Source organism: Pan paniscus, chromosome 21, assembly GCF_029289425.2.
Source record: "Pan paniscus chromosome 21, NHGRI_mPanPan1-v2.0_pri, whole genome shotgun sequence".
In the NCBI taxonomy this organism is placed as follows: Eukaryota; Metazoa; Chordata; class Mammalia; order Primates; family Hominidae; genus Pan; species Pan paniscus.
In genome coordinates this window covers 62,181,677-62,208,306 of record NC_073270.2, presented here as the reverse complement: position 1 = coordinate 62,208,306, position 26,630 = coordinate 62,181,677, and the positions used below count along the sequence as shown (strand labels likewise).

The following is a 26,630-nucleotide window of genomic DNA, read 5'->3' as shown; positions in this document are numbered from 1 at the left end:
CACTGTTGGAGCCCCTGAAACCAGCCAGCCTTGCGGCTAGTTTGCCTGTGGATGATTTTAAGACATATGAGTTAATAAATTTCCTTTACTGCTTAAGACAGATTGGGTATGATTTTCTATACCTTGTAAGAGAAGTCCTGACTGATGCAGATCATGGCTGTTCAAAGAATAGGCCCCCTGCAGGGCCTCTGTCCAGTTGTAGAGAACCAAGCCTCACAAAGATGGGATCCTTCTTTTAAGGACCCTGAGACTAACTTAATAAAAATAACCAGCCTCCAGCAGTCAACATTTTACAAGTGCCTACCAAGGAAAGAGTAGCAGATAGGAGTTGGACTTGGTATCATTTCAGGTGACCTACAGCCTGGAGATGCTCTTCCAAGCTGTAGAGGTGTTTATGCATTCAGGAGACCCAGACCTTCACTTAAAATGAAGTGATGATGTAACCATGGCAACGTGAGCTGAGGACTCAGCTACAAGGAGAGGAAGAGGAGGTGGTTTGAGTTGAGGGTAGCTCTGTGCCACTTTCATATCTGTGCCCCATGATGGGCATCCTGTCCACACCACGCCTTCCTGTCTGCACCACCACGGGTGATGGCTTTGTTTTCCAGCACCAATCCAGTGCCTAAGAGCAGGGCCTCTACTCCCTCTCTCTGCAGACTTCAGGGAGAAGCACTGGAGTGACAAAAGTAAACATCGGAGGCTTCACTTGGATGACACAGATCAAAGACTTTTCCAAAAAAAGAATGCTGCAAATGATGTTTAAGGTCATGATTATATTTAATATTATTAGGGTGGTGTAAAAGCAATTGTGGTTTTTGCCATTACTATGGCAAAAACCGCAGTTACTTTTGCACCAACCAACATAAATTGTAACAGATTTGAGACAAAATATAAAATTTTTCAAATTGAGCAGAATTTATCAACCCAGAATCTGTAATGTATGAAATAAATTAATAGAGAACCCAACAGATCATGTTATGTTGTAAATATAACATCTATCTTTAAAGTAACATAGCAAAAATATGTATTTATGGGTGCAAGACACATACATAATTTGTACCAATCTCACAGAACTAATTCAATTCAAAACAACAAAAAACTTACTCTATTATCTAATGGATGCAATAAAAATTAACCATTTGAAGATAAGTTCTCTTGCGCTTCCCCTACTTACGTTTTTCCTGGCACCTGCTATACTGTGTATGTATTTCTTCACCGCTTTACTGCCTGACTCCCCTACTAGATTATAAGTTACAAGAGGGCAAGGCCTCTGATACACTGCTATGTCTCCAGCACCTAGAACTTGGCATGTAGTAGGCATCCAATACATAAGTGTTAAATGAGTGAATTTAAAACACGTACACGCCGGGAATGGTGGCTCAGGCCTGTAATCCCAGCACTTTGGGAGGCCGAGGCGGGGGATGGCCTGAGGTCAGGAGTTCCAGACCAGCCTGGTTAATATGGTGAAACCCCGACTCTACTAAAAATACAAAAATTAGCTCTTCCTTTCTCTGCCATTGTGGTGTGTGCTTGACTCTGCTTCTTGCCATGTCTTCTCATAAGACTTTCAGGATTAAGTGATTCCTGACCGAGAAATTAAAACAAAATCACCCCACTCCCCAGTGGATTCAGATGAAAACTGGTAATAAAATCAGGTACAACTCCAAAAAGAGACATTGAAGAAGAACCAAGCTAGCCCTATAAGGAATTGCACATGAGAGGGCACACATATTTATACTGTCTGAAGGTCACAGTCATGTTACCACATCAAGCTGAAAATGTCACCACTCTCTGGAGAATTGTACATGTTTTATTGGGAATATATTTTTTCTTTCTGAATCTGTTATGAATGCATTGGTTGGCTGGGTTCAGTAATAAATATGTGAGACCTTTCATTAAAAAAAAAAACAAAAATTATCTGGGCATGGTGGCGCACACCTGTAGTACCAGCTACTCTGGAGGCTGAGGCGGGAGAATTGCTTCAACCCAGAAGGCGGAGGTTGCAGTGAGCTGAGATCGCGCCACTGCACTCCAGCCTGTGTGACAGAGTGAGACTTTGTCTCAAAAAACAAACAAAACATGCACACATTTAATCAATATAAAATATTATTTCTACGAAGTCACTTCAAGCTGATACTGCATACTCCATATATGCTAAACTTCACAAGGTCTTTACCTCATTCCTGACTCTCTTTCCTGACCCCCTGCGGGGTAAGTCAGTTCCCTGGGGTTGCTTAGCCACTTGGTACTACCGGCTTTGGGCACCAGGTCTGTTTCAGCTCATTGGTGTATGCCCCGGCTGGCTTTTCCCATAGGACAGAGTTGCACAAGTTGTGGGTGTGAAGCTGAGAGGTGAGCAGAGGAGGAAGGGAGGTAGACAGTCCTCATCCCAGTGTCCCTCTGAACTGCCGCGTGTGTTGCTCCAGCTTCTCAGCCTCCGCCTGGAGGTGCCCCAGCGCCGCAGGGCTGGGGTACGTGAGCACGGCATTCTTAGTGGCCAGCGCTACGTCCTTGAGCAGGCTGCAGAGGTGACTGCTGCCGCGGAGGATCTCGTTGCGCACGTCCCTCTCCTGGGTCTCCATGCACAGCGTGTCCACCAGCTTCTGTCCCACCATGATGATCAGCTTGCTCTGAGTGATGATCTCCGCGGGCTGGCTGCTGCTGAGGCTGCCGTGAAATGCGCTGATGGCTTTGAAGAGCGCCCCAAAGTACAGCCGGCAGTGTTCAGATAAGCGGGGTTTCCTCTCAGGAGTCTGTTGACTGGAAGGCTGAGGTATAAGAGGGCCAGGATTCTAAAGAAGGGAAGGAAGAAAATAGATAGGAGATTCAATCAATGGGCTGTGGCTGTCTGCCCTTTCCTGTTTTGGCTAGATTTGCAAGACTTTTTATTTTTTTAAAAAAAGCATGGTTTGGTTTGGGAAGCCCAATACTGCAACAGTTGTCTAACAAATTAATGTTTTCAAAGCACTGTAATATATAATATATACAATATTATATTGTAATACATACATATATAATTTTATTCAATCATCTCAATAAACCAACTACGAGAAACCCATTTTAAGAAACACATTGGCAATGACTATATTTATACCTTTTTTTTTTTTTTTTTGAGACAGAGTTTTCCTTTGTCTTCCAGGCTGGAGTGCAATGGTGCAATCTCAGCTTACTGCAACCTCCACCTTCTGGGTTCAAGCAATTCTCCTGCCTCAGCCTCCTGAGTAGCTGGGATTACAGGCACCTGCCACCATGCCCAATTAATTTTTGTATTTTTAGCAGAAATGGGGTTTCACTATGTTGGCCAGATTGGTTTTGAACCCCTGATCTCAAATGATCCGCCCACCTCAGCCTCCTAAAGTGTTGGGATTACAGGGGTGAGCCACTGCACCCAGCTAAATTTGTAACTTTTAAAAATGCACGAAAACTTGATGAGATTTAAAATTTTTTCAAAGAACATATTTAAAAACATTTAAAAAGCCAAAAATCGTCTGATTTCAGTATCAGAGGTATACCAGAACCCTCAACATTTCCAAAAGAAACTAAATACCCTAACCTATCTGCCTTAATATTATCATTTATTTTATTTTTTTGCCTTAATATTAAAATATTTATCATATTTGCTAATAAGGTTCCATCAAAATTTTACATTCATGAATTTTATTTTCTGGAAAATGGAACCAACATCTCCCAAATCCTACATACTCTCAAAGATTTTCAGTACCTAACTTAGTGGCCACAACTCCAGGTAACAATTGAAAGGTGAAGCTCAGAGAAGAGAAAAGGCTGCCTCCAGCTATTCCATTAGCACATGAGAGATCTGGAGCTCTAGGTCTGAAACTTGCTTTCTTTCCATTAAATTTCACACGCTCGCATTTACCTATTATCTCAAAATTCATAGCCCGGAAGCATTCAGACAGATAGGGCATAAAACTGATTTTTTCAGAAGGGGGTTATGTCTCCTAGTAGGGTTGGAGGGGAAGGTAGACAAGGAAGAGGAAGGCATACTTCGAAGAAGCACCTTCATTATTAGAATTGCATATTTGGAAAATGAAAACAATGATTGTCTTTGTTATAGAAAGTGAAGGAAAGATTGAAATGTCAGTTCAGATGGACTCTGGGAAGCAGGGAGTATAAGAATGAAGCAGGTTGAGTGCAGTGACCCACACCTGTAATCCCAGCACTTTGGGAGTCCAAGGCAGGAGGATCGCTTAACCCTAGGAGTTTGAGACTAGCCTTGGCAACATACGAAACTCTGTCTCTACCAAAAACAAAACAAAACAAAAATTAGCCAGGTATGGCAGTGCGGGCCTGTAGTCCCAGCTACTTGGGAGGCTGAGGTGGGAGAATCGATTGAACCTGGGTGGTGGAGGCTACAGTGAGCGACGATCTCACCACTGCACTCTAGCCTCAGCAACAGAGCACAACACTGTTTCAAAAAATAAAAATAAAAAAGGGAGCTGGGCACGGTGACTCACACCTGTAATCCCAGCACTTTGGGAGGCTGAGGCAGGAGGGTCACTTGAGGTCAGGAGTTCGAGATGAGCCTTGCCAACATGGTGACTCCCTGTCTCTGCCAAAAATACAAAAAATTAGCCGGGTGTGGTGGCAGGCGCCTGTAGTCCCAGCTACTCAGGAGGCTGAGGCAGGAGAATCGCCTGAACCTGTGAGGCGGAGATTGCAATGAGCTGAGATCACGCCACTGCACTCCCACCTGGGTGACAGAGCAAGACTTCGTCTCAAAAAAAAAAAAAAAAAAAAAAGAAGAGTTTAGAAATAACAAGAAGTAATGAGGTAGGCATCAGATTATGAGCATCTTAAGTGAAAATATTAACTGTAGGGAGGTGAAAAATGTACTAAGATTCTTAACATGGGGTGCTAGAAATGTGTGGAGATAGTTTTGGTTATCGCATTGACTAGGGACTTCTATAGGCAGTGAGCGGGCAGGGGTTCTGGGATGCTGAACGGTTCACCACGCAATGGAGAACTGTCCACCCGGTGGCCAACGGTGCCCCGGGCCTCCACTGAGAAGTGCTGTCAGTCTAAAGCAGGGGCTTTCTAAGTGAGGTCCTTGGACCAGAAGCATCAACAGCACCTGCAAACTTGCTAGAAATGCACATTATTATGCTGCACCCCAGACCTACTAGATCAAAAATTCTGAGAGCGGGGCCCAGCCATGCAAGTTTGTTTGTTTTTGTTTGTTTGTTTTCTTGAGACAGAGTCTTGTTCTTGTTGCCCAGGCTGGAGTGCAGTGGTGCGATCTCAGCTCACTGCAACCTCTGCTTTCCGGGTTCAAGCAATTCTCCTGCCTCAGCCTCCCGTGTAGCTGGGATTACAGGTGCCTGCTACCATGCCCAGCTAATTTTTTGTATTTTTAGTAGAAATGGGGTTTCACCATGTTGGTCAGGCTGGTCTCAAACTCCGTCATGACCTCAGGTGATCCACCTGCCTCGGCCTCCCAAAGTGCTGGGATTACAGGCGTGAGCCACCGTGCCCAGCCAGCCATGTGAGTTTTAACAAAGCTCATAGGTGATTGTGATACACTCAAATGCGAGAACCACTAGTCTAAGGCGTACTTAATGTTGAACAAAATAGCATAACTGTCAGCAATATGGCAGGCCCAAAGACTAGTGTTTGGGGTTCAGGGTGCTGAGCATCAGGAGGCCTGAATTCTTGTCCTAGTTTGCCTCTGAGAAGGTACATGACCTTATCCTATCATCGGACATCCTTTTCTTCCACCCTCTACCCCATCTGCCCTATAACCTAGGTAAGTTTCCCAAGCTTCAGTTATTCAGAGACAACCTTTACAACCTTTACAAGTTATACTCTTTCCACCTTCCTCTTTACTTCTACTGGCTTCATTCCTTTCCTTTAAATGGACCCATTGTTTTTACTTACATTAATTTAAAGGAAACTGTGAAAAATGGTAAATGGAAAACTACTGTCATTGACCACAAATAGAAGGAAACCAATAAAAATAAGCACAACGATAACATCTTTGACTTTTTTTTTAAAAAAAGGAAGAACATCAAGTGTAAAAGAGGTGTTGAAGATATACAAGCCCCAAATCAAGATTTGCTGTTGTAATCAGAAACATTAAATCAGAATGTCAAAGAGGAACTGAGTCAGTCCTATTTAGCCCTGTCAGTACCACCCACAACAACCTTGCAGAGCACCTACAGTCATTTCAGTAATGGTTAATGCTTCACTTTCATTCCCTGGGGTTCGTTCATTAGACTCAGTGATCTCCAGGACTCTCTTGCCAAAATAAAGGACAAAGAAGCACAGAAACGAACTCTCGCCCATGTGGGTCATGGCTGTAATGTTGAGCTATCTGTAGCATGATGAGATGAATCTAGCAATAGAGCGTATGAATCAGAAGCTTTAGAGAGTGAGTGCTATAGCTTACCATGGTTCCTAAGTCTTTGTTTTCATCTAACCTTTGTTCCAAGATAGGTTTATCTTTCTCTTCTAAGTTAGGCAATGTCTGAAAAATAAAATCCCTTCAACTTACCAAATTGAGTGGTGTTTTACACTACAGTGGAACTGTTTAAGTTCACTTTAGACTTGAGCATTCTTTCTCATATTTTCTGTTGATGGTTCTGCCTACTGATTCCTTTTCTCAACCAAAGGAGACTTTGGCCGCCCAAAGGCTGAATTTTGCCTATCAACATGGCCTGATATAATGACCCACATGGCTTTGTTTAAAGTTATATATATGTGTATGTAAATTTTAAACATCCAAAATTCTAGAACATGTTAAAGCTCCTACACCACCAGGCATTTCAGCAGAACACAAAGGTCGGGGCTGAAAGCAGCAAATTATCTCCTTGACACAGCCCCCAAGTGACTTCTGGGCCTCTTAAGGCTCACAATCCCTGAACTGAAGCATCTCGCTCTATAATGTCTGAACTCATCCAGAAAAGTATTTCTTTCTATCTTTTGTTGTTTTTTTTGTTGTTGTTCTTGAGACAGAGTCTTGCTCTGTGGTCCAGGATGGAGTGCAGTGATGCAATCTCAGCTCACTGCAACCTCTGCCTCCTGGGTTCAAGTGATTCTCCTGCCTCAGCCTCCTGAGTAGCTGGAATTACAGGTGCACACCACCACGCCCAGCTAATTTTTGTATTTTTAGTAGAGATGGGGTTTCACCATGTTGGCCAGGCTGGTCTCAAACTCCTGACTTCAAGTGATCTGCTCGCCTTGGCCTCCCAAAGTGCTGGGTTTACAGGAGTGAGCCACTATATCCCAACTCTTTTTTTTCTTTTCTTTTTTTTAGAGATTAACTCTTGCTCTGTCACCAAGGCTGGAGTGCAGTGGCGCCATCATAGCTCTCTGTAACCCCAAACTCCTGGTCTCAAGGGATACCCCTACTCAGCCTCCCAAGTGCATGAGCCACTACACCTGGATATTTAAAAATAAATTTTGTACAGCTGGGGTCTCACTATGTTGCCCAGCCTGGTCTCAAACTCCTGCCTCAAGGGATCCTCCTGCGTTGGCCTCCCAAAGCGTTGGAATTACAGGCATAAGCCACCACGCCCAGCCTCAGAAAAGTATTTCTAAGAGTAGCTGAAGTCTGGAGGCTGATCAGACCATGAGCAATTTGAAAGAATGTTTCTACTTCCTCTTTCGTTGCTAAGAAACACACTGAGAATGACTCAATTTATAACTTTCAAAAATGCAAGGAGACTTGGTGGTGAGGTTTTAAAAATCTACTCAAATAATAAATTTTTAAGAAATTTAAAAATCCCTTTTAATTCTAATATGGTAAACTTGAATGCCAAAAGTTTTCGGAAGAAATCCAAATCAACCGACTTATCTGCCTATGCTGACCTATCTTTATCTGACTTGTTAATAAGATTTCATCAAGAATTTTACTTTCATAAATTTTATTTTCTAGAAAATGGAACCAGTGTCTCCCCAAAGCCTATACACTATGGAAAGAGTCTCAGCATCTTAGTAGCCACTACTCTAGGTAACAACTGAAGCCCCTTTTTCGATCACTTGGAACTCTGAACTCACCTGTCCACAGATATTTGCTCTATTTTTCTTTAATAGTTCAGAAGAGTGTTCATCTTCCCTTTGCTTAGTGGAAGGGGTACTCCTTTGGTGTGATTCAGTTTCTCTTTGGGGAGGCTGGATGTATTTTTCACACTTAAATTCTGCATTTGGGGTCAACTGCACAGTCTCTTCCTTTTCACAGTTCCGCTTAAAAAGGAGCCTTCCATTGGCAATGACAATGGAGGCAAACCTCTTGATGTCTTCTGGAAGCATCCGTGCCACCATGACAAACCTCTCAAGGTCATCTGGGCTGTTCTGGACACTGTCAGTCACAAGAACTTCCAGAGGCCAATTGCAATTATCCAAGCTTTCCTTTGTTTCAAGCAGGATGCGGTAGGAGTTGGAGATGGTCTGCATCTGGTCCCGAATTCTGTTCTGAAGGTTACTGTCAGTGAGGTTACAGGCAGTCCCATGGACTCCTCGGGCAAAATCCAGAAATTCTCTTACAGATTCTTCTATGTGATCAGTGGACCTGTGGATTGCATCAATGTTGGCCTCCAGATAGTCTCGGAATCTCCACTTCCTGCTGACAAAGAGCATCAGGCCAGCGACAGAGCTGACCACCTTGTGCTGCAGAGCCATCACTGTCTCCTTGGCCACATCCAGGTCCAAGGAGAGCTCCTTTGCTGACTCCTCCGAGGAAGAGCTGGAGGAGTCGTCGGTGGATGTGGTGGAGCACGAGGAAACGACGCTAGCTCTGCTGTCAGAACTGGAACCTGATAATCTGTCTGGTTCAGGAGATGGGGAAGTTGTCCGTCTGGAGAACCATGAGGAATTATGGCCCGCGGAATTCTCTGACACCTCCTTGGCTTTCTCCAGCTCCTTCCCAGCCTGAGAAACACTCGACATTGCTTTAGGGATGTCATAAATATTGGGCTTGGTGTTCTGCTGTTCCACTCGGGGAATCAGAAAGCTTGAAGGAACCTTGTAGCTGACATCTTCATCCAAAGGAAATGTGCCTCTGGGTACAAGAAAGCCATAAGAAGGAATTTCTGGAAGGCTGAGTTTTTTCTGCATGGGCACATTGTTATTCAGTTGTGGAGTGAGGGACCTGGATCTGCCACTTGGAGGATTGTGGAAAGTGGAGCTGCAAATGGGGAGAGCGTGGGGCCTTGATTCTTCCGCAAAGCTGGTGAGAGGCGTGTTTCTGACGCTAGCCTTTCCTGGAGACACTGGAGTGTCATAAATCCATTCCGATTTCTGAGGATTTGGTAATGTGCTGTAGCCGCCTCCTCTTAAGGTAGTCACTGATATCAGGGGAACACCCTGCCCCTGTGGGAGAACCACACATAGTTGCCGGGTTAGTAGCTTTCAAAAGAGGGTGCGAGTGCGTTGTTTAAATCTCATCGTCACTCCGCCGCTCCTTCAGGGGCTCCCCATTTCTGTTACCACTCAAGGTCCTTCACGATTCTTTTGAGCCTCATTTCTTTCCACTTCCACCACGCTGACCCCACCTTGTCTGCTACCATCTGCTTACAGGTCCAGCCACCCAAGCTGTTTACTTTCGCCTGAACTCAGAACACTGACTCATGCCACTGTATTTCATTTTACCCAAACTGGTTTCTCTGCTCTAAATGCCCTTGCAACCCTTTCTTTTCCATCCACCAAACTCCTATGCATCCCCCTGACACAGCGAAATGCCAGCTTTCTTGTAAGATGTTCCCTAATGACCTTGCGTGTAAGTGTGTCTGTGGGACACATGTGGTAGAATCCAATTATAAACATAGATTACACAGATTTCAAATAAAGTCCTTTGCCCAATACAGATAAAAGTGTACTGTATCACAGCACGCCCCTGAGGTCTGTCATAAGAAGAAGCCATTACATAATTTCACACCATGCCAGGCACTGTCCCAGGTCCTTTGCAGGATTATCTCACTTAATACTCCCAGCCCATAAAAACAGAGAAGTTAAATGACTTATCCCAACCACGTAATTAGTCCTATTCCTGAACACAAGTGCAATGAGAGGTTTTACCTCAAATGCAACAAGGTCTCTGTTATGAGGAATTTGCATTCTAATTTTTGACCAAGCTAATAACATTTCTTTCTCTTTTTTTTTAATTTTTGTATTTTATTAGAGACAGGGTTACACCATGTTGGGCAGACTGGTCTTGAACTCCTGACCTCAAGTGATCTGCCCACCTCAGCCTCCCAAAGTGCTGGGATTACAGGCGCCCGCTACCACACCCAGCCAATATTTGTATTTTTAGTAGAGACGGGGTTTTGCCATGTTGGCCAGGCTGGTCTTGAACTCCCAACCTCAGGTGATGCATTCACCTCGGCCTCTCAAAGTGCTGGGATTACAGGCTTCAGCCACCGCACCTGGCCCCAAGCTAATAACATTTCTGAGAGGATTTTTGTGTGCTCATAACACTGCACCTTAGCACCTCTTCATACTTACACTTGCTTGGCTGGCTGGGGGATGGAGTCCTGCCTTCTTGGGGCTGGCTGGTATGTCGTATAACTGCTGCTTCTCTGGCTCCTGGGGAAAGACCACAAAGGCAGACAACTTGAATGTTTCTTTCCTAATGGCTACACATCACGAACACTCCCTATTCCAGTGTTTTTTCCCAAAGGAAGACACAAATTCCTGAAGACTTTTCGGTGCTTTTGGTCATGATGCTCTAATGGTGGAAATCTGGGTGACGGGTCTCCCGCCTTCCTTGTCTGAGGCAACGCAGGGGACATCACAGTCCTTTTTCCCATAACGGGGTATACATTCAACAATGGACTTTGTGCTTTAAAAAGAGACTTCTCGGCCGGGCGTGGTGGCTCACGCCTGTAATCCCAACACTTTGGGAGGCTGAGGCAGGAGGATCACCTGAGGTCGGGAGTTCGAGACCAGCCTGGCCAACATGGAGAACTCTATTAAAAATACAAAATTAGCCTGGCATGGTGGCGCATGACTGTAATCCCAGCTACTCGGGAGGCTGAGGCAGGAGAATCTCTTGAACCTGGGAGGTGGAGGTTGCGGTAAGCCAAGATCGCGCCATTGTGCTCCAGCCTGGGCAACAGGAGCGAAACTCCATCTCAAAGGAAAAAAAAAAAAAAAAAGACTTCTCAACCAAAGGTTGGGGGGAAAACAACAGAGCCTTAACTGCAGTTGCCTGAATTAAAAATGGTAATTTATCTTGAGTTCATCTTAAAATTAAGCTAGAGGATAAATGAGACTGAGACCTAATATGTCTTCTTTCTTTTTCTCAGTAGAAATTTTCCTGTTTTATCATTCATATTTATTCTGCAAATATTCAACGAGTGCCCACTAATGACCAGACACGAAGCTGGATGACACTGTGCACATCACGACAGCAATAAAAACAGGGTGTGAGAGACTCATTTGATAAATGTGCATCTTAGCAATGACCTAAGTGCCAGGCACTGTGCTTCCTAAAAATCTTTTTTATTTTATTTTATTTTATTATTTATTTATTTATTTATTTATTATTTTTATCTGTGTAATTAGTTTATTAATTTATTATTATTATTATACTTTAAGTTCTAAGGTACATGTGCACAACGTGCAGGTTTGTTACATATGTATACATCTGCCATGTTGGTGTGCTGCACCCATTAACTCGTCATTTACATTAGGTGTATCTCCTAATGCTATCCCTCCCCCTACTCCCCCTACCCCACGACAGGCCCCGGTGTGTGATGTTCCCCACCCAGTGTCCAAGTGTTCTCATTGTTCATTTCCCACCTATGAGTGAGAACATGCATTGTTTGGTTTTCTGTCCTTGCAATAGTTTGTGCAGAATGATGGTTTCCAGCTTCATCCATGTTCCTACAAAGGACATGAACTCATTGTTTTTTATGGCTGCATAGTATTCCATGGTGTATATGTGCCACATTTTCTTAATCCAGTCTATCACTGATGGACATCTGGGTTGGTTCCAAGTCTTTGCTATTGTGAATAGTGCCGCAATAAACATACGTGTGCATGTATCTTTATAGCAGCATGATTTATAATCCTTTGGGTATATACCCAGTAATGGGATGGCTGGGTCAAATGGTATTTCTAGTTGTAGATCCCTGAGGAATCGCCACACTGTCTTCCACAATGGTTGAACTAGTTTACAGTCCCACCAACAGTGTAAACGTGTTCCTATTTCTCCACATCCTCTCCAGCACCTGTTGTTTCCTGACTTTTTAATGATTGCCATTCTAACTGGTGTGAGATGGTAGCTCATGGTGGTTTTGATTTGCATTTCTCTGACGGCCAGTGATGACGTGTGCTTCCTAAAAATCTGATTGTCACTCCCCTGCTCAAACTCCTTCAGTGGCTTGAGATATATATATGACATAACATATTATATATGTAAAGTGTACAGTAATTAAAAAACATATATATTAGGATACAAAAAACAGGTTACAAATTCCAAAGCAAGGCAAGAGAGCACCAAAATAGGTTTTGCAAAGAAAGAGAGAAAGAGTTGGATATTGGAAGGGGTTTCTTTAGAGGGAGTTGGGCTGTGAGTCTCCTGAGGGCTCTCCTCAGCTGGGAAATGGGGTGCGGTGTAGCGGGGGTTTCCTTTCACTCCCCAAAAGCAAACCATCAAGTGTTCCCATGGGACCATTCAATGACTTGAGTTGTATCCCCTGACCTTGGGGTCACAGTGGATAGGGGCTGACTCTGGCTTGGGAAAGTTGAAAAGACAGAGGGTGGCAGCCGTGCTGTGGATGGCCTGTTCTCAGGGTCAGGACCAGGGGGAGGAGAGCAAAGCAGTTGCCTTGGGCACAACATTAAGAGGGCACCAAAAAACTCAATCATCATAGTAAATACTATTTAAAATGCAATATTTTTAAAAATCATAATGCAAAAAAAATCATGGTGAACAAAATGTCACAGTTTTACATAAAGACAGGGTCTAGTGGGGCTGGGATTAGGGCAAGGTGAGTGAAGTGAGTCATACAAGTGTGTCTTCATTGATAACTTTTTTTTTTTTTTTGAGACAGAGTCTCACTGTCTCCCAGGCTGGAGTGCAGTGGCGCGATCTCTGCTCACTGCAAGCTCCGCCTCCCGGGTTCACGCCATTCTCCTGCCTCAGCCTCCCGAGTAGCTGGGACTACAGGCACCTGCCACCATGCCCTGCTAATTTTTTGTATTTTTAGTAGAGACGGGGTTTCACCGCGTTAGCCAGGGTGGTCTCCACTTCCTGACCTCGTGATCTACCTGCCTCAGCCTCCCAAAGTGCTGGGATTACAGGCATGAGCCACCGCGCCCGGCCCATTGATAACTTTTACACCCAAGGCAAGCGCCTATGCTCCTGGAGTCTATCATGGCAAAGGGAGCTTGTGTGTTTGTCATGGACCAGGCATGGCTCACACAAGAGCTGGAGCAAGAGCCAGGGAGGAATGGCTCAGGGAATGTCACGAGGATGTGGCTGGAAATGACCTGCCTGCCCCAGAGCTAAGGGAGGAGCCAGCAGCCAGAGGAGATGCATTTGTCCACCTGGAGGGACTTGCAGGTAAGAGATGCTCAGCAAGGAGGTGAGGGGTAGGAGGTGGGGGGCACTTACAGGAATACCCCAGAAGAGAAAGAATCAGCTTGCCATACTGGCCACTGCTATTAGCACATCTGCCAACAGAACCAGGTGAGCAGGACCTTTGTCCCTGCCTGCCTCTTGCAGCCCTGCAGGAGTCTGAGACCACCCAGTGAGTGAGAAAGGGTAGAAACCTGAGATGGTGAACCAGCAGAGAACTTAGCCAGTCCCTGGAGCCCAGCCTAGCAGGCAGGCCCAAGCTGGGCAGCAGGAGCTTTAGCTTTAAATGAACTGGAAAGTTTGATTATTGCCTGGACAATTAAATTTCTCAACTGAGCCTAGCGAGGCTAAAGTGACTTCTTTTTTTTTTAATTTTTGATTTTGATTTTTTTTTTTTTCAGACAGAGTCTTGCTCTGTCACCCAGGCTGGAGTGCAGTGGTGTGATCTCAGCTCATTGCAACCTCCACTTTCCAGGTTCAAGTGATTCTCCCACCTCAGCCTCCCTAGTAGCTGGGACTACAGGCATGAACCACCATGCCCAGCTAATTTTTGTATTTTTAGGAGAGACGGGGTTTCACCATGTTGGCCAGGCTGGTCTCGAACTCCTAGTGTCAAGTGATCCTCCTGCCTTGGCCTCCCAAAATGCTGGGATTATAGGTGTGAGCTGCCGCACCTGGCCAAAAGTGACTTATTACCTGTGAGTGACCAGGAAGTCACAGAGCCTGCTTGAAATTTTATTTAGACTGGAACTGTGGTTCTCAATCCTGGCTGCTCAGTACAACCACCTGAGGGCTTTTAAAAATCCTGATGTTTGGGCCCCATCTAGACCTGATTCAACAGTCTCTGGGGTTGGGGCACAGGCACCAGGATGGCTAAAACTCTCAGATGCTTTTGCATACAACGAAAGTTGGGAGCTACTGATCCCAGCGGTAGGTGGGTGGGGAGAACGCCACCGCAGAGCATTTGGATGGGCTAAGAAAGGAGCAAAGCTATTTTTTGATCACATGAAGCATGTCTTACAAATGTGATGTTCCATTTATATACAAACAAGTTAAAAAAAAAAACAACTAAAATTTCTTCCCCCAGAGATAATCAATTTTAAGATAATCAGTGATAATCCATGTTAAGACTGTGGTGCATATCCTTCAAAATATCATTTAAAAAATGTGTGTGTAGGTACACACATACATATATTAAATATCTATTATAAATAATGGCTGGGCACGGTGGCTTATGCCCATAATCCCAGCACTTTGGGAGGCTGAGATGGGAGGATTGCTTGAGGCCAGGAGTTCGAGACCAGCCTGGTCAACAAAGCAAGACCCCATCTCAACAAGAAAAAGAAAAAACAATCTATTATAAATGAAAAGTAAAAATTTCAAAATATTCAGAACTCAAGTAGTCATAATGTTTTCTAGAGCAGGACTGGGCTCCATGGGTAAAAAGGAGGTTATGAAGTTGGCCTCTGAGTGGTGATGTGTATTCTGGAGGCTGAGCCTCTGGCCGCCATGGTAATGCTGAAATGTAATGTGGGCATGATCCCAAGAACCCCAGACTCTGGGCACAGAGGTCTGGGTGATGAGGGGCCCCTGAACAAGGCTCACCTTCAGGACCACGGGGCCCCGGCGCTGGGTAGGCACGTCATACACCTGGGAAGGCAGAGTCGGCAGTGAGGCCCGGACAGGTCTGGGAAGCATGAGGATGGCCTTGGAGAGAAAGGAGAGCAGAGGAAAAGGAAATGTCACTCTGATGATCACAATCAGGTTCAAAGTCATCTCTCCAAAAGCAGAGACAGCTGGGTGGACACTGCTGAGGGGGTCGCCTGGCACCCCCGCTGGCAGGCTCTTCACTCTCAAGACAGCAGGGTACGGGTGGGAGGCTCCCTGGTGGAGGCAGCCTTCCTCACAGGTGGCCCACGATGTCCTGTATCTGCCTCACCTGGGAAATTCACCTGAAGCAGGTTAACATGCAGATTCTTGGGCCCACGCGAGTTGGACGGAGTCTCTGGGTGTCGAGGGGGGCCAGGAACCTGCAGTGTTAACAAGCTTGCCAGGTGATTCTGATGTTCTCTAGGGACCAGGAGGCTGTGACTCTGATACTGGGCTATTCGTCTACATTCATCTAGCTAGGCTGAGGCTGGAGAAGTGCACGCAATAGGCAGAGGGGACTTTAAGAATGTAAGGTGGAGGGACCAACAAGGTCTGGGAGGAAACTGAGGCCTGAGAGCTGTCTAAGGACTTGTCACCTGGGCTGAGGCAGGGAAGCAGGAGGTGACCAGTTGAGCTGCAGCTGGCAGCTTTTGCTGGCAGCAGTGGGAGGCAGAAGAGAACCTGGCAATGTGAAAGTGATGGAGAGGAGCGAGGGAAGGGAGGAGGGAGAGGTGGAGTGGGAAAGGTTAACAGGGAGCAGGTCAGTGAAGGAGTTTGAATTTTATCCTACAAAGGATGGGATTGACCATCCAATTTATATATATATATAAACCTTTTATTTTTTTTGAGGTGGATCTTCACTCCTGTTGCCCAGGCTGGAGTGCAATGGCGCGATCTCGGCTCACTGCAACCTCCGCCTCCCGGGTTCAAGCAATTCTCCTGCCTCAGCCTCCTGAGTAGCTGGGACTACAGGCACATGCCTCCATACCAGGCTAATTTTGTGTTTTCAGTAGAGACAGGGTTTCACCATATTGGTCAGGCTGGTCTCGAACTCCCGACCTTAGGTGATCTGCCCACATTGGCCTCCCAAAGTGCTGGGATTACAGGCGTGAGCCACTGCGCCTGGCCCCGATTTATATTTTATTGAGAGCACTTGGCCAGTTATTGCTCAAGGCACTTTGGGAAACATGGTCTTAGCCATGGAACCTGGGTCTGTGAATGGGAACTTCAGATTCAAGTTAATCCTCCAGAGCTCAATGATGTTGGCTCAATGGTGGGTACCACACTGGGTGCCACAGAGCAGCTTCCAAACCCAGCCAGGGATCCGAGTCCCCTGGGGAACTTTAAAATAATACAGCTGCCAAGTCTCCCACCCAGACCTCCTGAACTAGAACGTCTCTAGGGGGGGCCTAGGAATGCGCGAATTTTTCTAGAGTAGAAGATGCTGTCTACCACGGGCTTAAAGTCTAAGAGGGAAATGAGGTCTGAGTATAGGCTGGGCACAGGCTGGTAAGCAAGACAGGGCCTGGAGGAGAGGACAGGGTGAAGCTCCGGAGTCCAGGACAGGGAGAATGTACTTCCCACTGGCGTCCCAAGGAGCTGTTGCTAAGTAGGGGGCTTTCCAAGTTGGCTCAGGGGGTGTTAGGGTTTCAGTATGCAGAGCTGAGGGAGGGGAATGCAGGCAGACGAGCAGTTTCTGAGGACTGGGTCAGGGTCCCTCTATTCATCATGGTGTCCCCGGGATGCAGCACTGGGAATGTACGTGCTAGATTTATCTGTTTGTTTTTGGTGAGTGGATGTGTACGGCTTGGATGGTAAACATTAGCACACAGTGTAAAAATCCACCCCGCCATTCATCTGGCTAGACTCACGGATGCAGATAAAGCAGCCGCAATGCAAACGGGATGAACATTTCTTCCAAGGACACGCTGCAGCTGTCACATGTCAAAACAGCCCCCTTCGTTGAGTGACGACTGCTTTCTTACTCCCTGAGAAACTTGGTTCCCTGAAATCCTAGGCTCTCGAAGCCCAGCTTTCCAAAGCGCTCTCAGTAAGAATGAAACATCCCACTCTCGCCTGGGGGATCTGAGTCATTGACAGAGAAGCAGCCTTGATTCCCAGGCCCTCATGTAGCGCTTCAGACAAGGGGTTTCCGGGTCCAGGACTTCCCCTCTATCTCCGCTTCGTGGTTCCCAAGGGGAGAGCGGCCCTCGTCCAGCCTGCACGCTGCCCTGTTGTGCACAGAGCCTATCAAGACACAGCTTCGCTTAGATTTCACCTAAACCCCGCCTTTCCCCATCCCATCACGATGCTACCTTTTCCTGTTTGTGAGCTGCCTCATGGTTCCTCTGCTCTGTGATCTCCCTCTTTACACTCAGTAAACCTGACTTTCTTCCTGATGGTCTCAGGCTGATTGGTCTAGGTGGACAAGCCCGTCAGTGGTTTCCCATTGCATTTTGAATGAAATCCAAGCTTCTTTTTTTTTTTTTTTTTTTTTTTGGAGACGGAGTCTCGCTCTGTCACCCAGGCTAGAGTGCAGTGGTGCCATTTCGGCTTACTGCAACCTCCACCTCCCGGGTTCAAGCGATTCTCCTGCCTCAGCCTCCCGAGTAGCTGGGATTACAGGTGCCCGCCACCACACCCCGCTACTTTTTTGTATTTTTAGTACCACGTTGGCCAGGCTGGTTTTGAACTCCTGACCTCAAGTGATCCACCTGCCTCAGCCTCCCAAAGTGGAAGGATTACAGGCGTGAGCCACCGCGCCAGGCCAGAAATCCAAGCTGCTTACCCGGTCTGACAAGCTATGCACCCGCCACACCCAGGGACCTTGAGTGAGTGTCCCGGACCACTGGCTGTACTGCCATGTCTCCTCCCTCCCAGCTCTCACTTATTTGAACACACCAAGCTTTCTACCCCCGCAGACCCTTTCCAAATGCTGTCCCAAGGCCCATTCCTCCCCATGACTTCAGGCCCATTTTATTTTGATGGCTGACTGTGGGATCCCCTTTGCCTGTGAGGGCACCTCCACAGAGCAAAGGGACTTTCCTGTGTATGACATTTCAGATGGAAGGAAGCCAGCTCAAAAATGCCCAGTGCTTCTTGGAAAACGTAGGCCCAGTATGGCAATCAGTTAAGGAACATGTTTGAGAAACACAGTTTCGAAAGGTTTAGGGAGACAGAAGGAAACTCCAGTTCAGGAACTAGTGGATCCAAAAGCAGTTTCACCAGGAAATCTGGCCCTTTTCTCTTGAAATACAAGAGTCCCTTCTGAATTTAAACTGAAATCAAATATGCTCTTGATGTGGTGGTTTTTTTTTTTTAAATTAGGCCAGCACATTATATTAAGGAAGTTGGGATAAAAAGTAAAACAAAGCCCAAGATAGTGGTTACCCTAGTGGGGAAGTGACAGAGAGAAGGCACTGGAGGCTTCTGGGGTGGTAGTTTTGTTGTTTCGTGGTCTGGATATAAGTTACAGAGCTGTAACGTAGCATCTGTAGGTGAAATTTCAGTAAAGTGTTCATCAGAAAGAATAGCGTCAGCCACAGAGTCAAGTGAAAGAAGATCAAGGAATAAGGGCTGTGTTTTTGGGGGTGATGGAAGTCATGCTTCATCAGCTGTGTGGCTGCACGAGCAGTTTCACCTCCCTGGGAATTAATGTCCTCATCTGTAAAATGAGTTGTTCTAATCTAAAGATATGCAGAGATCGCACCCAGCTATAGAGATGTCTGATTCTGACACATAGACGCCTCTCTTAGGACAACTTGAGAAAAATGACGTTTCCACCTTCTCGGATGTTAATTTGGGGCCACTCTTAGTCTGCAGACTGTCAACACAGATATAAAAAGGAGTCCGTGAAGTGCCTCACAAAGGCTGTGTTCCAAGCCTGTGAATTTGCCATGGGAAAACAGTTCAAAACCCGTGGCTCAGAGTTGCCCCGTCTACCAACAGCCGCTTCCATTTGGAATGTATTTTCTGGGCGGGTTTAGCCTCAGGGTTAATGGCTAGATGACATGAGCAGGGAGGAGACACCTGCCTTTTCTGTGGATCAGAAAATCTGTAACTGATTGTTAACTGGTCTTCAAGTTCTTCTAGCTCCTTCCTTCTCAGAGTAGAGGAAGAAGAAAGTATTTAGAAAAACCAAAAGGTACATCTGAAGGTGACTTTAGAAAAGATGGGGTCCAACCTTCTCCCTATACAGAGGAGGAAGGAGAAACACAGAGGCTGTTGGGAGGTCCCCAATCACCCAGTGCAACATTGGCTGCCCCAGAAGCCAAATGAGATGGCACTCCTGAGCTGTAAGCCACAGACCACATCTCTTGCTAAGAGACTCCAAGCACAGAGAAGGCAAGAAATTAAAAATTATTATTATTTTTTTGAGACGGAGTTTTCCTCTTGTCACCCAAGCTGGAGTGCAGTGGCGTGATCTCGGCTCACTGCAACTTCCACTTCCCGGGTTCAAGCAATTCTCCTGCCTCAGCCTTCTGAGTAGTTGGGACTACAGATGCATACCACCACACATGGCTAATTTTTGTGTTTTTAGTAGAGACAGGGTTTCACTATGTTGGCCAGGCTGGTCTCAAACTCCTGACCTCAGGTGATCCACCCGCCTTGGCCTCCCAAATTGCTGGGATTACAGGTGTGAGCCACCGCACCCAGCCAATAAATTAAAACAATTTTTAAGTAAATAGGCTGGGCACAGTAGCTCACGCCTGTAATCCCAGCACTTTGGGAGGCCGAGGTGGGCAGATCACCTGAGGTCAGGAGTTCGAGACCAGCCTGGCCAACATGGCGAAACCCTGTCACTACTAAAAATACAAAAAAAATTTAGCCAGGTGTGGTGGTGGGAGCCTGTGTTCCCAGCTACTTGGGAGGCTGAGGCAGGAGAATCTCTTGAACCCAGGAGGCAGAGGTTGCAGTGAGCCGAGATCACGCCACTGCACTCCAGCCTGGGTGACAGAGCGAGATTCTGCCTCCAAAAAAAAAAAAAAAAATTTTTTTTTAAGTAAATAAATAGGAAGGGAGGGAAGGAAGGGAGCAAACTTGTAGGTAGGGCAGACATGGAGGGAACTTAAGGAAGGAAAACAAGGCAGGAAATTCCCCTGGGGGGTTTTACTGTGGCCACCTCAAGAACTCTGCTCAGTGGTTAAAGGGACCCCCCCTGAATTTCCTTGCGGTTTCTGTTGTTTGCCACAGCCTGCACAAGCAGGGGCTCAAATGGTTGATGCACTTAACATCAAGGACAAATCTCATTGCTAATGCCCTGATCATTTTTCAAAGTTAAGTTTCAATAGTAAACTCATCTTTCCTTTCACACGGATGTCAGTCTAGCAGTTGATAGTGGACTCCATGTTTTTGAAACCTTGTGTTGTGTTTGGTCAATTTCATTCATGCAACAGGTATTTACTAAGTACCTTGTAGGAGCCTGTCATTGTATTGAGTGGCATGAGCAGGGAGGAGGTGCCAGCCTTGCCAGCCTTTTCTGTGGATCAGAAAACTTAACTGATTGTGAAGTGGTCTTCGAGGGTCCTCTGGTCAACCAACAGAGGACAGCGCATCTGTTTTCCTTTCAGGGAGAGGAAGGAATTGCTATTGATTTTTTGTTTTTTCTTTTCATGGCCTTGGAAGAAATTCAAGTTAACTTCAGTTAATGTCACTTGTTGTTCTTAGAAGAAACCTCAGCAAAGCCCTGCTCCGAGTCAGCTGCTCAGACAGCAGCTGAGCATGCCAGGCCTAGATCGGGGCCAGTTGTTCCAGAAAAGAGAGTTAGTGTCCGCCTCATTGACTGCTTCAGAAGGCGCCACCAGCTTCCTCCTGGTGTTTGTAGCGAGTGCCTGTGCTAGCAGCTGTTCTATGTAACAACTGTCTGGTTCTATGTCTTGTAGCCCAGGGAGTTGGAAAATGTAAAGTATTCAAAATCTTCTAAGGAATCAACACTTTCCTGTTTGAAGACAACCTTGGAAGCTGGTGTGGAGAAGGCCTGAATGGTGAGTAGCACATTCCTGGGGCCCCCACAGCACATGCCTCAGGGAGCGTGGCCTTTCCCTGCACACAGACCTTGCCAAGACCCTCTGCCAGAGCTGTGGCCGGGTGGGATGTGTCATGGGAGCTGAAAGCAAAGCATCTGATGGCAGGAAATGCCTGCAGTGACTGAGGCCTGTGCACATCTGCTCTATATCTCAACACCTCATGAAGGCCAGGGCTTTGAGGGAAATAGCACATTCTTTTTCTCCTTCCTTACTTTAATTCTTTTCCTTATTAAAAAAAGTTTTCATTCTGCATTTGTTTTATTATTTTTTAAGACAGGGTCCCAGTCAGTCACCCAGGCTGGAGTGCAGGGGCGCCGTAATAATAGCTGTCTGCAGCTTCAATCTCCTGGGCTCAAAGGGTCCTCCTTCCACAGCCTCCTGAGTAGCTGGGACTATAGGTGCCTGCCACCACGCCTGCCTAATTATTTTTTATTATTATTAGTAAAGATGAGGTCTCACTATGTTGCCCAGGCTAGTCTCAAACTCCTGGGCTCAAGCAATCCTCCTGCCTTGGCCTCCCAAACTGCTGGGATTACAGGAATGAGCCACCAAGCCTAGCCCATTCTACATTTAATGAATGCTCTTTTTCCTCTGTTTTTAAAAATTGATACTTTAGGCCAGGCATGGTGGCTCACACCTGTAATCCCAGCACTTTGGGAGGCTGAAGCAGGAGGATTGCTGGAGGCCACGAGTTTGAGGCTGCAGTGAACAGTGATTGCACCACTGCATTCCAGCCTGGGAGACAGAGCGAGACCCAGTCTCAAAAAAACAAAATAATTGATATTTTAAAAAGTTACAGATGTCATACATGTTCAATATGACATAAAAATCAACTTCCTAATTTGTTTGTTTGTCAGATATGTATTGAGCACCTACCCCAGGCCAGGCCTGGTCCCACGTGCTGAGGACACAGGAATGAATAAAATAAAGGCCCCAGCTTACTGCCCTCTTTCTCTTTAACCAGTTCCCCTTCCTTGGGGTAACTATGCCTGGAGCGTGTTCTTCTCAGTCTCAGTGTGAGAGCACACATGCACATACACACTCACATACAGAATTCCTTTTTAGAGTTTTTTGTTTGTTTGTTTATTTTTGAGATGGAGTTTCACTCTTGGCGTCCAGGCTGGGGAGCAATGGTGCGATCTCAGCTCACTGCAACCTTCCCCTCCCAGGTTCAAGTGATTCTCCTGCCTCAGTCTCCCGAGTAGCTGGAATTACAGGTGCCTGCCACCATGCCCAGCTAATTTTTTGTATTTTAATAGAGACGGAGTTTCACTATGTTGGCCAGGCTGGTCTCGAACTCCTGACCTTGTGATCTGCCCGCCTCTGCCTCCCAAAGTGCTGGGATTACAGGAATGAGCCATTGCGCCCTGCCTCTTTTTTGAGTTTACATCTGTTTGGTTTTTGTTTAAATAGATCTTTCTTCCCTCTTATAAATGCCTCATTTTTTTTAAACAACTGCACAGCAGCTTGCTGTGGTGATATGCCAAGATATGTATAACCAATCCAACTGTTAATAAACATTTAGGCCTCTTTGAGTTTTCTATGCCATAATGGCTACAGCCTCCTCATCCAGACATATATTTGCCTGCTTGTGTATTTCCATAGCAGTTCTAGAAATAAAATTTCTGCATTGAAGGGGATATACTTTTTTTTTTTTGAGACAGGTTCTCACTGCCACCGAGGCTGGAGTGCAGTGGTACAATCATAGCTCACTGCAGCCTCGACCTCCTGGGCTCAACTGATCCTCCTGCCTCAGCCTCCCGCTAAGTAGTTGGGACTACACATGTGTGCTACTGTGCTGGCTAATTTTTAAATTTTAGTAGAGACAGGGTCTCACTATGTTGCCCAGGCTGGTCCCAAACTCTGAGTTCAAATGATCCTCCTGTCTCGCTCCCCCCAGAGTACTGGGAATATAGATAGGTGTAAGCCACCATGCCCAGCCTGGAATATACATTTTAAATGCGATGTGTAACTTCTTGCCTCTGAACCCATGGAAACCCCACCCTGCCATTTGTCACTGGGAGTCCTGGTGATTCTTCGTCCTGTGAAAAGGGTGCCACGAACATCCTCAGTGCCTTCCCACACAGCTCAGCTAAGCATTCCATTTCCCACAGAATGTGCCCAGCCTTGGAGAGCTGGGGAATCACAGCGGCACCAAGGGTGTCAACGACAAGAGGTGGAGGCCGCTGAGTTCTCCATCCCAACCTGGCACACAAGCTCCCCGAGCGTGATCGCCAGCAATCTGGGCTCCCGTTTTGCGTGTTTGATCTGAAGGACACCCATGACTCAAGAGGTAGTTAGGCCTCTGGGTGTTTCCATACCCCTCAACCCATGTCTAGTAGGTGGAAGTATGCGTACCTGTTTTGGAAAGCTGAGAGTCTTTTCACAGATGATTCTGGCACTGGTGGGAGGGTCGGGGAATTCATAGACTTGGGCAGTAGGGGGCTGGGGCCCCTCCGCCCAACTCCTCATCTGCTCATAAACGGGGCCTGGAGTGGGAGGGCGGGGTAGAGTGGGCACCTGATAGGTCTCCTCTGAGCTGGCAGGAGCTTCTTCCAGGCCTCTCAGGAATGGGGGGCACGGCCTGTCTGCAGCGACCTCCGTGAGGATTTGGAGGCGGTTGGCAGGGGCCAGGCCTTGCCTCCCATGGAGCAAACACTTCCACCAACCCTCGCTTTCTGGCACGTGTTGCTCCAGAATGGTCAGGATGTCCCCTCTGCTGAAAGCCAGCTCGTCGGAGCAGTCAGGGCAGTTGTCATAAAGTGCCCTGGCCAGGAGTGCCTGTGGGTGGAGAGGCGAGAAGAGAATTTGCAGTTAGCACCATGGCCAGTGACTGCTACACCAGTCCCACTCTCTCAGAAAGCTTCATGCAAATTCATCGTGCCCTTTCATTTCATTTCTTCCACCCCAGAGGCTCTTGTCTCTGCTCTTTGATTTGTTCCTTCACATCCTTGGGGTCTAAGTGAAATGTCACATCCTCAGGGCAGACTTACCTGTATCCTGAGACGAGGTCGGATGGCCTAATATGCTTCCATGGCCCTGTTTGGTTTTGGTTTTGAGACAGGGTCTCACTCTGTTGCCCAGGCTGGAGTGCAGCGGTGAAATCTTGGCTCACTGCAGCCTCGACCTCCCGGGCTCAGGCAGTCCTCCCACCCCAGCCTCCCGAGTAGCTGGGACTACACATGCGTGCCGCCACCCCGGGCTACATTTTGTATTTTTGTAGAGAAGGGGTTTTGCCATTGCCCGGGCTGGTTTCCAACTCCTGGGTCATGGCCCTGTTTTAATTTGTGGAAATTATGACCCTTGTAGTTGTGTAGTTCAGTGCAGCGTAGCGTGCATAGGGGGGTAGAAATTCATACCTGTGTACCTTTGAGCAAATTAGCTACCCTGTTAGAGCCTCAGTTTCCTCATCTGTAAAATGGTAATAATAGTAATACCTACCTCATGGGGTTATTGTGAGAATTAAATGGGTTGAGATATTTATATATATATATATATATGTGTATATACACACACACTATATATGACGGGTTGATATATATATGTACACAATATATATCCTATATATATATATATATACATATATATATATACACACACACACACATATATATATAGCAATCCATTATATATTGTGTATACATATGGGTATCTCTCTCTCTGTCATGTACAGGTGCCTGACATTTAGTAAGTGCTTGGTACAGGCAGCTGTGACTGTTATTACTATTAGATTGCTTTTTGTCTGGTTTTTGCTATTTTCCTTCTGAATTGGATTGGCAGTTCTGTGACTGCTGGGCCCACACCTCACTTGGTTATTCTGTCCCCAGTGTCAGGCCCAGACCCAGGTACATAGAGTATGCTCAGTAAATGTTCATTAATAAGTGAATGACAAGAGGCTGGGCGCAGTGTTTCACGCCTGTAATCCCAGCAATTTGGGAGGCCTAGGAGGGCAGATCACTTGAGGCCGGGAGTTCAAGACCAGCCTGGCCAACATGGTGAAACCCTGTCTGTAATAAAAATACAAAAATTAGCTGGGCATAGTAGCGCATGCCTGTAGTCCCAGCTACTCGGGAGACTGAGTCAGGAAAGTCGCTTGAACCCTGGAGGCGGAGGTTGCAATGAGCCGAGATCATGCCACTGCACTCCAGCCTGGGCAACAGAGGGAGACTCTGTCTCAAAAACAAAACAAAACAAAAAAGAAAAACTAGTGAATGACAAAAGACTCAGGGGGTTAGTGACTTGCCTGTGGTCACAAAGCCAGGATCAAACCCAGTCTCCTAATTCTCCAACCCATGCTCTTTCAGTTAGCCACACCGTTCTAAAAAAAGTCGCCTTGTTACCACGGCAGTGATGGCCAAGCCCCCTTCTTATTTGAACTTTCCACTGTAATTACATGAAGGCAACTTGTTTCTTTAGGTTTTAAAGTAATCACCTTTCCCAATCTTTCTATATCAACACATGTTCATTACAGAAAAAGAGAGAAATAAAAGAAGGAAGTGAAAATTACCCATAATCCCACCACTAAAAGATACCAATTCACACCATTTTTGGTATTTATCCTTCCAGTTGTTTTTTATTTTTCTAAATAAATTTAATTACACCTTTTAAACTCATTAACCTTTGTTCATACGGTTCATAAATAAAGCAAAAGTGACCAACTCTTCCATTATGTTTGTTGAAAATTATTGTGCTTCTTGCCTAATATCTCTATTCTGTTACAAAAATGGAATCGGAAGACCAATGCTGAAAAATACCATCTTAACCAGACAAGCAGGTCTGTGTGGATTAGGGGAAACACTACTACAAGTCTATCTAAAAAGCGTAAGAAGAATCAGATCCTTCACGCACCCAGAAAGACATTGAACATCCCCCACAAAATCTAATACAGCTGAGATCCTAGGAGATCATGAACAATTTTTGAAAATAAAACCTTTTGTTCTTTCTACAAAAGTAATAAAAGTTCATTAAAGAAAAAGTAAAAATAATAATAAGCAAACAGAAGAAAATTAAAATGCCTGCAGTGCTGCCACCACAGGTAACTGCTGTTAATCCTTTGGTTTTTGTATGTTTCCAGATCTTTTCTTTTGCATACTTGTTCACATACACACCTAGAGTCATCATTAAAGTTTTAAAATCTAATGGCATAATATGAAACACACAGTTTTATAATCTGCTTTTTTTTCCCACTTAAAAATAAATTGTGGGACCGGGCACAGTGGCTCATGTCTGTAATCCCAGCACTTTGGGAGGCCGAGCAGGCAGATGATGAGGTCAGGAGTTTGAGACCATCCTGGCAAATATGGTGAAACCCCATCTCTACTAAAAATACACACACACACAAAAATTAGCTGGGAGTGGTGGCGTGCACCTGTAGTTCCAGCTACTTGGGAGGCTGAGGCAGAAGAATCACCTGA

At 45.9% G+C, this 26,630-nt stretch overlaps 1 protein-coding gene across 3 annotated transcripts in view; it reads right to left on the bottom strand.

Moving 5' to 3' along the window:
* Positions 1-343: 343 nt before the first annotated feature.
* The window catches only part of CASS4 (Cas scaffold protein family member 4), a 50,744-nt gene continuing 24,457 nt past the window's right edge, over positions 344-26,630 (bottom strand). Inside the window, exons 2-6 of one of the 3 annotated variants that reach the window (XM_034947162.2) lie at positions 23,575-23,997; positions 15,146-15,247; positions 10,459-10,539; positions 8,017-9,327; positions 344-2,792 (exon numbers count right to left, since the gene is read on the bottom strand). In XM_034947162.2, the coding sequence (XP_034803053.1) occupies positions 2,385-2,792; positions 8,017-9,327; positions 10,459-10,539; positions 15,146-15,247; positions 23,575-23,997 (2,325 nt within the window). In that variant the 3' untranslated portion in view covers positions 344-2,384. The remainder of the gene's footprint in view (positions 2,793-8,016; positions 9,328-10,458; positions 10,540-15,145; positions 15,248-23,574; positions 23,998-26,630) is intronic. The other 2 variants (XM_003806151.3, XM_008950641.3) reach the window with 2 other exon arrangements.